This window comes from Felis catus, chromosome A1, assembly GCF_018350175.1.
Source record: "Felis catus isolate Fca126 chromosome A1, F.catus_Fca126_mat1.0, whole genome shotgun sequence".
Classification (NCBI taxonomy): Eukaryota; Metazoa; Chordata; class Mammalia; order Carnivora; family Felidae; genus Felis; species Felis catus.
The window spans coordinates 135,972,884-135,985,724 of NC_058368.1; the positions used below are offsets into that span (position 1 = coordinate 135,972,884).

Sequence of the window (12,841 nt, forward strand, 5' to 3'; positions counted from 1 at the left end):
ATGAACAGCAGGAGCAGCGGGGTCTTCCCAGAAAACCGTTGTCCAGTAAGGTTCTGGCCCAGCTGCTGCTGCTGCTGCTGCTGCTGCTATTAGAGTCATTCACGCCAACCTTTTAGAAATAATATAACAAAAATCAAGCTCGTCAGATCCGGGGTAGACGGCGATCACTTTTCCCGCCTCTTTGTGACTAACCGCTGGAAGTGGGGTTAGAGGCCCTTCCTCGCACCCTAAGTCAGCTCCAGCTACGTGTCCGCCCACGAGGGTCCAGCACCAGCACCGGCTCGAAGCAACCGGAACGTTTCGTCCGTCGCCGCCGCGCACAGGGGAAAGATTTCGTCATCGTCCTTGGAGCGGACTGGGCGGGGCTTCCGGGTAGAGCGGCATTCTACGAGACCGGTGAGTCCGCGGCTAGAGCTCCTAGAGGAGCCAAGGTGGGCACCGGCTGTTTGGGGAGCGCGGCAGCTTGGAAGGCTTTCGCGTGCGGGCGCGGAGGCTGAATGGTTCCGAGCAGCCTCGTAGGGATTCGTGAGTGGGAGGGAGCGTATGGAGGGGGAGGAGGGCAACTTCCGTGTGGGAGCTGTAAAGAAGCGTGTGGGTCTGTAGTCCAGGGAATGGCTTTCCTTCCTTAAGGCAGAACGCGAGTTTTGGGAATTGTGGTCGTGGGTCCGAGTTTGACCTACCTCCAGCTATGTGACCTCGACAGAGTTTACCAGCCTTTTGACTCTTCGAGTTCCAGGTCTGAACACAGGGCAGTGATCACCCGTGCCTGGCTCGAAGCGCTTGGCAGGGTTAGGTGTGAGTAAAAGCTTCATAAATTGGGACGTTTGGTGCAGATCTCATTTGTTTTTGGAAGCATTCTGAGCTCATGTGCCTGGAATCACACCAACAGGCTTACGCTAGGAGAAATAGCTTTTCTGGGTTTGGATTCCCATGAAACGAAACAACTTTTGGAGATGCTGACCGAAGAGGTCACTAAGTACATCTTTTGCCAGGATGCGTAACTTCTTTCTCTATGAATAACATGCATTATAAACATCCAGCTTCCCTTGGAATATCAGCAGTTACAGGGAGCTTAATACCTCTGTAATTTCCCATTGCACACAACTCTAAGTCCTTGTATCCAGTGAGCCAGAAGTGTTCCTGTTTGCAGTCTTCTGCTTGTCAGTTCTGTTTCTCAGCTTTCAGAGAATTAAAAGTAGAAACTAAGAATAAGATAACAGTTTAAATATTGATAGGATGGTTGGCAATAGTGACAGTTCTAAGAATTTGAGTTTGAAAACATCAAGAACACTATGTAAACTTTGATTTTTGTAATTCACAGTAATTCAGAAACTTTGATGGAGGATCAAAATGTTCAGTTTAGTCGCCATATGCTGTTTCTACATGGACCATTAAGTTTACAAGCACCAGCATAGTGTGTTAAAATAACACAAATGTTAGAATTAAGTCACTTGTCATTATTTCATGCAGTCTACCTAGGTTCATACTATAGTAGATCACCAGATTCCATGAAACAAGTAGATCTCTTCCAATGCCAGGGAGTGATTTGTGACTTAAATGAGAGACATACAGAATTTTAGCAAATAATACCTGATAATAGCAGATGCCTCAGAAAGCACTGATGCCACAAAAGCAGTTTGCAACTTGTCAATAGATTTTAATTCCAGAAACCCATTTATAGATCAGTTCTTTAGATCTTAAAATGTATTTTTCTATAGTGTAAGTGGAGGGGTGCCTGGGTGACTTAGTGGGTTAAATGTCCAAATTCCACTCAGGTCATGATCTCTCAGTTCATGAGTTCCATTCCCACCTGGGGCTCTGTGCTGACAGCTCAGAACCAGGAGCTTGCTTGGGATTCTGTGTCTCCCTCTCTCTCTGCCCCTCTCCTGCTCACACTCTTTCTCTCTCAAAAATAAATAAACATTAAAAAAATTAAATATATATAATATATAGTGTGAGTGGGGTGTAAGGTCTTGCATATGATCCTGCATATGATCCTTATTACAGAAATTAATTTTTCCTCTGCCAGTGGTGGGATTTGTTTTGTCCTTAATGTCTTCTTGGCCCTTAGGATTCCTTTGATCTTTCATTTATGAAAGAAGGAAGCTGATAGTGAAAGTGTAGGGTAGGCATGGAGATTCCACTGGGGAGGAAGGGAGTGTACAAGTGACTAGGATGTTTTATTACTTGGTTATGGTTAATAGATTACCCCCCTATTACCTGTTTTATCCCTGATTATTAAAGAAATACATGCTTATATGAAAAATAAAAAAATATGGGGATGCCTGGGTGGCCTAGTCCATTAAGCATCCAACTCTTGATTTTGACTGAGGTCATGAGCTCAGTTTGTGAGATTGAGTCCCGTGTCGGGCTCTGTGCTTTTAGCCCCCTCCATGCCCCTGCCCCCACTCGCGTGCATGTGCTCTCACTCTTTATTTTTTTCAATAGTTGAGATAATAATATAGTTTTAATATTGTGTCCTTTTTTGAATTTTGAGCCATAAGCCTTTACCATTTATAAATAATAAATTTCAGGAGTGCCTGGGTGGCTCAACTGGTTAAGCACCGACTTTGGCTCAGGCCGTGATCTCATGGTTTGTGGGTTCAAGCCCCCCATCGGGTCCTGTGCTGACGGCTTAGAGCCTGGAGCCTGCTTTGGATCCTGTGTTTCTGTCTATCTCTGCCCCTCCCCTGCTCGTGCTCTGTCTCTGTCTCAAAAATAAAATGAACATTAAAAAAATTATAAATAACAAATTTCATTTTATTTTTTATTTATTTATTTTTATTTTCTTAATTTTATTTTTTATTTTTTAAAATTTACACCCAAATTAGCATATAGTGCAACAGTGATTTCAGGAGTAGATTCCTTAGTGCCCCTTACCCATTTAGCCCATCCCCCCTCCCACAACCTCGCCAGTAACCCTCAGTTTGTTCTCCATATTTATGAGTCTCTTCTGTTTTGTCCCCCTCCCTGTTTTTATATTATTTTTGTTTCCCGTCCCTTATGTTCATCTGTTTTGTCTCTTAAAGTCCGCCTATGAGTGAAGTCATATGATATTTATCTTTCTCTAATTTCGCTTAGCATAATACCCTCCAGTTCCATCCACATAGTTGCAAATGGCAAGATTTCATTCTTTCTGACTGCCAAGTAATACTCCATTGTATATATATATACCACATTTTCTTTGTCCATTCATCCATTGATGGACATCTGGACTCTTTCCATACTTTGGCAATTGTTGATAGTGCTGCTATAAACATGGGGGTGCATGTGTCCCTTCAAAACAGCACACCTGTATCCCTTGGATAAATGCCTAGTAGTGCAATTGCTAGGTCGTAGGGTAATTCTATTTTTAGTTTTTTGAGAAACCTCCATACTGTTTTCCAGAGTGGCTGCACCAGCTTGCATTCCCATATTTATTTATTTTTAATATGATTTATTGTCAAATTGGCTAACATACAATGTGTAAAGTGTGCTCTTGGTTTTTGGGGTAAATTCCCATGGTTCATCGCTTACATACAACACCCAGTGCTCATCTCAGCAAGTGCCCTCCTCAATGCCCATCACCCATTTTTCCCTCTCCCTTACCCGCCCCCCCCCACATCAACCCTCAGTTTGTCCTCTGTATTTAAGAGTCTCTTATGGTTTCCCTTGGTCCCCCTCTGTTTGTAACTATTTTTCCCCCTTCCCTTCCCTTCCCCCATGGCCTTCTGTTAAGTTTCTCAAGTTCCACATATGAGTGAAAACATATGATATCTGTCTTTCTCTGACTGACTTATTTCACTTAGCATAATACCCTCCCAGTTCCATCCACATTGCTGCAAATGGCAGGATTTCATTCTTTCTCATTGCCAAGTAGTATTCCATTGTATATATAAACCACATCTTTAGCCATTCATCAATGGATGGACATTTATGCTCTTTCTGTAATTTGGCTATTGTTGAAAGTGCTGCTATAAAAATGGTGGTACATGTGCCCCTATGAATCAGCACTCCTTTATCCTTTGGATAAATTCCTAGTAGTGCTATTGCTGGGTCATAGGGTAGTTTTATTTTTCATTTCTTGAGGAACCTTCACACTGTTTTCCAGAGCGGCTACACCAAGTTACATTCCCAGCAACAGTGCAAGAGGTTTCCCGTTTCTTCACATCCTCACCAGCATCTGTCGTTTCTTGAGTTGTTCATTTTAGCCACTCTGACCGGTGTGAGGTGGTATCTCATTGTGGTTTTGATTTGTATGTCCTTGATAATGAGTGATGTTGAGGATCTTTTCATCTGTCCATTGGCCATCTGGATATCTTCTTTGGAAAAATGTCTATTCGTGTCTTCTGCCTGTTTCTTCACTGGATTATTTGTTTTTCGCACGTTGAGTTTGGTAAGTTCTTTATAGATTTTGGATACTTACCCTTTATCTGGTATGTCATTTGCAAATATCTTTTCCTATTCCATAGGTTGCCTTTTAGTTTTGTTGATTGTTTCCTTTGCAGTGCAGAAGCTTTTTATCTTGATGAGGTCCCAATAGTTCATTTTTGCTTTTAATTCCCTTGCCTTTGGAGACGTGTTGAGCAAGAAGTTGCTGTAGCTGAGGTCAAAGAGGTTGTTGCCTGTTTTCTCCTGTAGGGTTTTGATGGTTTCGTCTTGCATTTAGGTCGTTCATCCATTTTGAGTTTATTATTGTGCATGGTGTAAGAAAGGGATCTTGTTTCATTCTACTGCATGTTGCTGTCCAGTCCTCCCAGCACCATTTCCTAAAGAGACAATCTTTTTTCCATTGGATACTCTTTTCCTGCTTTGTCCAAGATTAGTTGGTCATACATTTGCGGGGCCTATTCTGGGTTCTCTATTCTCTTCCATTGGCCTATGTGTCTGTTATTGTGCCAATACCATACTGTCTTGATAATTACAGCTTTGTAGTAGAGATTAAAGTCTGGGATTGTGATGCCTCTGCTTTGGTTTTCTTTTTCAACATTGCTTTGGCTATTAGGGGTCTTTTTTGGTTCCATACAAATTTTAGGATTGTTTGTTTTAGCTTTGATAAGAATGCCGGTGCAATTTTGATTGGGATTGCATTGAATGTGTAGACTGCTTTGGGTAATATTGACGTTAAATAATACGTATTCTTCCAATCCATGAGCATGGAATGTTTTTCCATTTCTTTGTGTCTTCTTCAATTTCCTTCATAAGTTTTCTATAGTTTTCAGCATACAGACCTTTTCATCTTTGGTTAGGTTTATTCCTAGGTATTTTACAGTTTTTGGTGTAATTGTAAATGGGATTGATTTCTTGATTTCTCTTTCTGTTGTTTGATTATTGGTGTATAGAAATGCAACTGATTTCTGTACACTGATTTTGTATCCTGTGACTTTGCAAAATTCGTGTATCAGTTCTAGCAGCTTTTTGGTGGAGTCTTTTGGGTTTTCCATGTAGAGTATCATGTTATCTGCAAAAAAGTGAAAGTTTGACTTCTTTGCCTGTTTGGTTGTCTTTCATTTCATTTTGTTGTCTGATTGCTGAGGTTAGGACTTCCGACGCTATGTTAAACAACAGTGATGAGAATGGACATCCCTGTCGTGTTCCTGATCTCAGGGGGAAAGCTTTCAGTTTTGCCCCATTGAGGATGATATTAGCTGTGGGCTTTTCATATATAGCTTTTATAATATATAAGGTAATATAAGCATATATTAGGTATGTTCCTTCTATCCTGACTTTCTTGAGGGTTTTTATTAAGAAAGGATGCTGTAATTTTGTCAAATTCTTTTTCCACATCTATTGACAGGATCATATGGTTCTTATCCTTTCTTTTTAATGTGATGTATCACATTGATTGATTTGCATGTATTGAACCAGCCTTGCAGCCCAGGAATGAATCCCACTTGATCATGGTGAATAGTTCTTTTGTATGCTGTTGAATTCGATTTGCTAGTATCTTGTTTAGAATTTTTGCATCCATGTTCATCAGGGATATTGGTCTGTAATTCTTTTTCGTGGGAGTCTCTGTCTGGTTTGGGAATCAGGTAATGCTGGCTTCATAGAGTGAGTACGGAAGCTTTCCTTCTGTTTCTATTTTTTGGAACAGCTTGAGAAGGATAGGTATTAACTCTGCTTTAAATGTTTGGTAGAATTCCCCTGGGAAGCCATCTGGCCCAGGACTCTTATTTGTTGGGAGATATTTGATAACTGTTTCGATTTCTTTGCTAGTTATGGGTCTGTTCAAATGTTCTGTTTCTTCCCGTTTGAGTTTTGGTACTGTGTGGATGTCTAGGAATTTGTCCACTTCTTGCAAGTTGTCCAGTTTATTGGCATATAATTTTTCATAGTATTCTCTGGTAATTGCTTGTATTTCTGAGAGGTTGGTTGTAATAAGTCCAGTTTCATTCATGATTTTATCTATTTGGGTCCTCTCTTTTCTTTCCTTTTCTTTTTGAAGTTTCTTTTTTTTTTTAATTTTTGGGTTTTTTTAATATTTATTTATTGTTGAGGGAGAGAGAGACAGAGCATGAGCAGGGGAGAGGTAGAATTCAAAGCAGGCTCCAGGCTCTGAGCTGTCATCACAGAGCTCGATGTGGGGCTTGAACTCATGAACCGTGAGATCATGACCTGAGCCAAAGTTGGATGCCCAACCAACTGAGCCACCCAGGTGCCTCTTTTCTTTTTGTGAAGTCTGGTTAGGGGTTTATCAGTTTTATTTTTTCATAAAACCATCTCTTAGTTTCATTGGTTTGTTCTACTTTTTTTTTTTTTTTTTTGATTCTATATTGTTTATTTCTGCTCTAATCTTTATTATGTCTTTTCTTCTGCTGGGTTTGGGGTTTCTTTGCTGTTCTGCTTCTAGTTCCTTTAGGTGTGCTGTTAGATTTTGTATTTGGGATTTTTCTTGTTTGTTGAGATAGACCTGGATTGCAATGTATTTTCCTCTTAGGACTGCCTTTGTTGCATCCCAAAGAATTTGGACTGTCGTGTTTTCATTTTCATTTGTTTCCATATATTTTTTAATTTTTTCTTTAATTGCCTGGTTGACCCATTCATTCTTTAGTAGAATATTCTTTAACCTCCATGCATTTGGAGGTTTTCCAAACTTTTTCCTGTGGTTGATGTCAAGTTTCATAGCATTGTGATTTGAAAGTGTGCATGGTATGATCTCAATTCTTTTATATTTATTGAGGGCTGTTTTGTGACCCAGTATGTGATCTATCTTGGAGAATGTTCCATGTGCACTCAAGAACAATGTGTATTCTGCTGCTTTTGGATGAAAAGTTTTGAATATATCTGTTAAGTCCATCTGGTCCAGTGTGTCATTCAGGGCCATTGTTTCTTTACTGATTTTCTGTTTAGATTTGTCCATTGTTGTAAGTGGAGTATTAAAGTCCCCTGCAATTATCACATTCTTATCAATAGGATTGCTTATGTTTGTGATTAATTGTTTTATATATTTGGGTGCTTTCATATTGGGTGCATAAACATCTATCATTGTTAGCTCTTCTTGATGGATAGACCCTGTAATAGTGATATAATGCCCTTCTTCATCTCTTGTTACAACCTTTAGTTTAAAATCTAGTTTGTCTGATATAAGTATGGCTGCTCTAGCTTTCTTTTGACTTTGAGTAGCATGATAGATTGTTCTCCATGCCCTCACTTTCAATCTGAAGGTGTCCTCAGGTCTACAATAGGTCTCTTGTAGACAGCAAGAGAGATAGTAAAAATAGCAAAAATAGATGAGTCTTATTTTTTTATCCATTCTGATACCCTAGGTCTTTTGATTGGAGCATTTAGCCCATTTACATTCAGCATTATTATTGAAAGATAGGGATTTAGGGTCATTGTGTTATCTGTAGGCTTCATGCTTGTGGTGATGTCTCTCGTCCTTTGTAGTCTTTGCAACATTCCACTTACAGAGTTCCCCTTAGGATGTCTTGTAGGGCTGTTTTAGTGATGATGAACTCCTTCAGTTTTTGTCTGGAGAAACCTTTATCTCTCCTTCTATTCTGAATGACAGCCTTGCTGGATAAAGGATTCTTGGCTGCATATTTTTCCTATTCAGGACATTGAATATTTCCTGTCACTCCCTTCCGGCCTACCAAGTTTCAGTAGATAAGTTTGCTACTTCCCTTATGTGCTTACCCTTATAGGTTAAGGCCCATTTGTCCCTAGCTGCTTTCAGAATTCTCTCTTTATCTTTATACTTTGCCTGTTTCACTGTGATATGTTGTGTAGAAGATCGATTCCTGTTATGTCTGAAGGGAGTTCTCTGTGCCTCCTGGATCTCAATGTCTGTTTCCTTCCCCAGATTGGGGAAGTTCTCAGCTATGATTTGTTGAAGTACACCTTCTGCCCCTTTTTCTCTCTCTTCTTCTTCTGGAACTCCTATGATATGGATATTATTACGTTTACATTTTCATTTTTTTTTTAATATGAAATTTATTGACAAATTGGTTTCCATACAACACCCAGTGCTCATCCCAAAAGGTGCCCTCCTCAATACCCATCACCCACCCTCTCCTCCCTCCCACCCCCCATCAACCCTCAGTTTGTTCTCAGTTTTTAAGAGTCTCTTATGCTTTGGCTCTCTCCCACTCTAACCTGTTTTTTTTTTTCCTTCCCCTCCCCCATGGGTTCCTGTTAATTTCTCAGGGTCCACATAAGAGTGAAACCATATGGTATCTGTCTTTCTCTGTATGACTTATTTCACTTAGCATCACACTCTCCAGTTCCATCCACGTTGCTACAAAAGGCCATATTTCATTTTTTCTCATTGCCACGTAGTACTCCATTGTGTATATAAACCACAATTTCTTTATCCATTCATCAGTTGATGGACATTTAGGCTCTTTCCATAATTTGGCTATTGTTGAGAGTGCTGCTATGAACATTGGGGTACAAGTGGCCCTATGCATCAGTACTCCTGTATCCCTTGGATAAATTCCTAGCAGTGCTATTGCTGGGTCATAGGGTAGGTCTATTTTTAATTTTCTGAGGAACCTCCACACTGCTTTCCAGAGCGGCTGCACCAATTTGCATTCCCACAACAGTGCAAGAGGGTTCCCGTTTCTCCACATCCTCGCCAGCATCTATAGTCTCCTGATTTGTTCATTTTGGCCACTCTGACTGGCGTGAGGTGATACCTGAGTGTGGTTTTGATTTGTATTTCCCTGATAAGGAGCGACGCTGAACATCTTTTCATGTGCCTGTTGGCCATCCGGATATCTTCTTTAGAGAAGTGTCTATTCATGTTTTCTGCCCATTTCTTCACTGGGTTATTTGTTTTTTGGGTGTGGAGTTTGGTGAGCTCTTTATAGATTTTGGATACTAGCCCTTTGTCCGATATGTCATTTGCGAATATCTTTTCCCATTCCGTTGGTTGCCTTTTAGTTTTGTTGGTTGTTTCCTTTGCTGTGCAGAAGCTTTTTATCTTCATAAGGTCCCAGTAATTCACTTTTGCTTTTAATTTCCTTGCCTTTGGGGATGTGTCGAGTAAGAGATTGCTACGGCTGAGGTCAGAGAGGTCTTTTCCTGCTTTCTCCTCTAAGGTTTTGATGGTTTCCTGTCTCACATTTAGGTCCTTTATCCATTTTGAGTTTATTTTTGTGAATGGTGTGAGAAAGTGGTCTAGTTTCAACCTTCTGCATGTTGCTGTCCAGTTCTCCCAGCACCATTTGTTAAAGAGGCTGTCTTTTTTCCATTGGATGTTCTTTCCTGCTTTGTCAAAGATGAGTTGGCCATACGTTTGTGGGTCTAGTTCTGGGGTTTCTATTCTATTCCATTGGTCTATGTGTCTGTTTTTGTGCCACGTTTACATTTTCATTGAATCACTTAGTTCTTTAATTCTTCCCTCGTGGTCTAGAATTTTTTTTCTCTCTTTTTCTCAGCTTCAACTTTTTCCATAATTTTATCTTCTATTTCACTTACTCTCCTCTCTGCATCTTCAGTCCTTGCTGTCACCGCATCTAGTTTATTTTGCACCTCATTTACGGCATTTCTTAATTCATCTAAGAAATAGTTCCTTGATCTTTGCAGCAATAGATTCTCTGCTGTCTTCTATGGTTTTTTCCAAGCCCAGTGATTAATCTTATGACTATTATTTTAAATTCTTGGTCAGATATATTGTTTATATATGTTTTGGTCAGTTCTTTACCTGTCATTTTTTCCTGGAATTTCTTTTGAGCATAAGTCTTCCATTTTCGTCATTTCGGCTAGTTTTTTTGTCTCTTTTGTGTTTTAAAAGCTTGTTATGTGTCCTGCACCTGTGAGCAATACTGTATTAAATAGTGGTGCTGCACTGTCCAGGGCCTGGCCGTTCAGGAGGTGTTTTTTGGAGTGTGTTACTTACTCTCTGTTGTTGTGACTGTGGTTTTTTTATGTTCCTACTCATAGTGATGTTTTGGGCCCTCCACCAGGTGTGCTTTGATTTGTTCGTTGAAGTATCCCTGGAGAAAAAAACAAAACAAAACAAAAACAAAAAAAACACAAAACAACAACAACAAATACCAAAGGGGGGGGCGGGGTTGGTGGAAGAGGCCTTATCCCATACAAAGAGAGAAACAACAGGGGCGAAGAAGAAGAAGAGAAAATAAAATTGACCAGTCAGAGAAACTATATGGGTTAATCCAGAGAGAGAGGGAGGAAAACAGAAAAGGAGATATAGAACAAGTATAAAGAGAATAGATCAAATATGTCTGCTTAGTCAAAAAGAATGAAATCCTGCCATTTGCAACTACGTGGATGGAACTGGAGGGTATTATGCTAAGTGAAATTAGAGAAAGACAAATATCATATGACTTCACTCATATGAGGACTTTAAGACACAAAACAGAGGAACATAAGGGACAGGAAACAAAAATAATATAAAAATAGGGAGGGAGACAAAACAGAAGAGACTCTTAAATATAGAGAACAAATAGAGGGTTACTTGAAGGGTTGTGGGAGGGGGGATGGGCTAAATGGGTAAGGGGCATTAAGGAATCTACTCCTGAAATCATTGTTTCACTATATGCTTACTAATTTGGATGTAAATTTTAAAAAATAAAAAATAAAAAATAAAATAAAACTTTAAAAGTAAGAAGGTAAAAAAAAAAAGAAAAAAAAAAAGTCTGCTTAAACAAAACAACAACCAGAATAACCAGACTAGAGGAGGGAAGAAATAAGAAGGAGAAAAGGAAGAAAAAAATACATATGTATAATAAGAATTGTCCAAGAATTAAATCAGAAAATGCAAAAACACTGAGTGCCTTGGAATCTCGGTGGCAGCACTGGTCTGGAAGAGGGGTGTCTGGTTCATCAGCACGTCAGTTCTGCTCTAGTAGATAAGCAGTTACCAGGCGTGGAGGAGCAGGGTTTGGTGTGGGTGGGTCCTGCCTCTACTGTGGGCCTGCTATTGGTTCCCTGAGGCCCCACCTGTGGCCCGCCAGTTTGTCCCCATGGGCCCCTGGAGATGGCTCTGTCACTCTGCAGCCCAGACTCTTGGAATTCAAAGTCCTTTGGTCTAAACACTGCTGTGTTTGACAGACAAGGGATCTTCGGGTCCCCCTCCTTCTCTGCCATGTTGGATCTGTCAATAAATTTCATTTTAAAACTTCTGATTATAATGGGGTGCCTGCCTGGCTCAGTCAATAGAGCATGTAACTCTTGATCTTGAGCTTGTGAGTTCCAGCCCCACACTGGGTGCAGAGCTTACTTAAATTTTTGATAATGAGAAAATTCACACACAGAAGTGGACAGGTAATACAGTGAATCACCATGAATCCATCACTCAGCTATAATAACGATCATTTGCAGCTAATCTTGTTTCATCTACTCCTTCACTCATTTCCCCTAATTCTGTGGCCTTATAACTATGACACATCTATAATGCATTTTTGTTTTTAAAAATTGTAAAAAGATGCTTATCTCCATTGGTGCCAGATTTGTGCGTAAATGTTTGTATTTTTTCCTAAGGATGGGAAAAAGTTTCATGAGAATTTTGTGAAGTATTTTCAACAACAATTAGTGAATAAATTGCTAAGAATTCAATGATCTTGCATTCTCTGTTTTTATTTATTTTTTACTTTATATGTTTGCTTCCCTCTCTTTACTTTTCAAATTGAAATGTATGAATTTGGTGGCAAATATTTTTAGAAAATTCACGATCTAGTGATTTTTACAGGATATTGAATAATACATTTAAGAGAAGCAATGGATGACGAACCTGAAAGAACTAAGCGATGGGAAGGAGGCTATGAAAGGACATGGTGAGTAGGGCGTTCTTGTTCTCTTTCTCTTTTAAACATTGTTTCTCAGTGTTGTTTTACGGCTTTATCTCTCTTCCAGTGACTGTTTTTTTTTTTTTTTTTAATATTTATTTGTTTTAAGTTAATTTATTTTGAGAGAGGGAGAGCTCGAGCATGAGTAGGGGAGGGGCAGAGAGAGAGGGAGACATAGAATCCCGGGCAGGCTGTCAGTGCAGAGCCCGACGCAGGACTTGAACTTACTAACCTGTGAGATTATGACCTGAGCCGAAATCAAGAGGCAGACCCTTAACCAACTGAGCCAGGCACTCCCCAGTGATTGGTTTTTCTAACACATTTATTAAAATATATTTAACACATGTTTTCACCACCCCAGTAAGATCCTTCATGCCCATTTGTGATTAATTCCATTCGTACCTCTAGCCCTAGGCAACTACTAATCTACTTTCTGTCTCTATGGATTCGCCCTTTTAGATATTTCATATAAATGTAATCATATAATATGTAGTCATTTATGTCTGGCTTCTTTCACATAACAATATTTTCAAGGTTCATCCATGTTGTAGCAGAGATCAATAATTCTTTCCTTTTTATTGCTGAATAGCATTATATTGTATACCATG

General features: G+C 39.7%; 1 protein-coding gene across 3 annotated transcripts in view; it reads left to right on the forward strand.

The window, feature by feature from the left end:
- Nucleotides 1–295: 295 nt before the first annotated feature.
- Nucleotides 296–12,841, forward strand: part of LOC101094730 (general transcription factor IIH subunit 2) — a 39,485-nt gene continuing 26,939 nt past the window's right edge. The window contains exons 1-2 of one of the 3 annotated variants that reach the window (XM_011283896.4): nucleotides 296–396; nucleotides 12,137–12,221. In XM_011283896.4, the coding sequence (XP_011282198.1) occupies nucleotides 12,166–12,221 (56 nt within the window). In that variant the 5' untranslated portion in view covers nucleotides 296–396; nucleotides 12,137–12,165. Of the gene's footprint in view, nucleotides 432–772; nucleotides 794–12,136; nucleotides 12,222–12,841 lie in introns of those variants that run through there. The other 2 variants (XM_011283892.4, XM_045061775.1) reach the window with 2 other exon arrangements.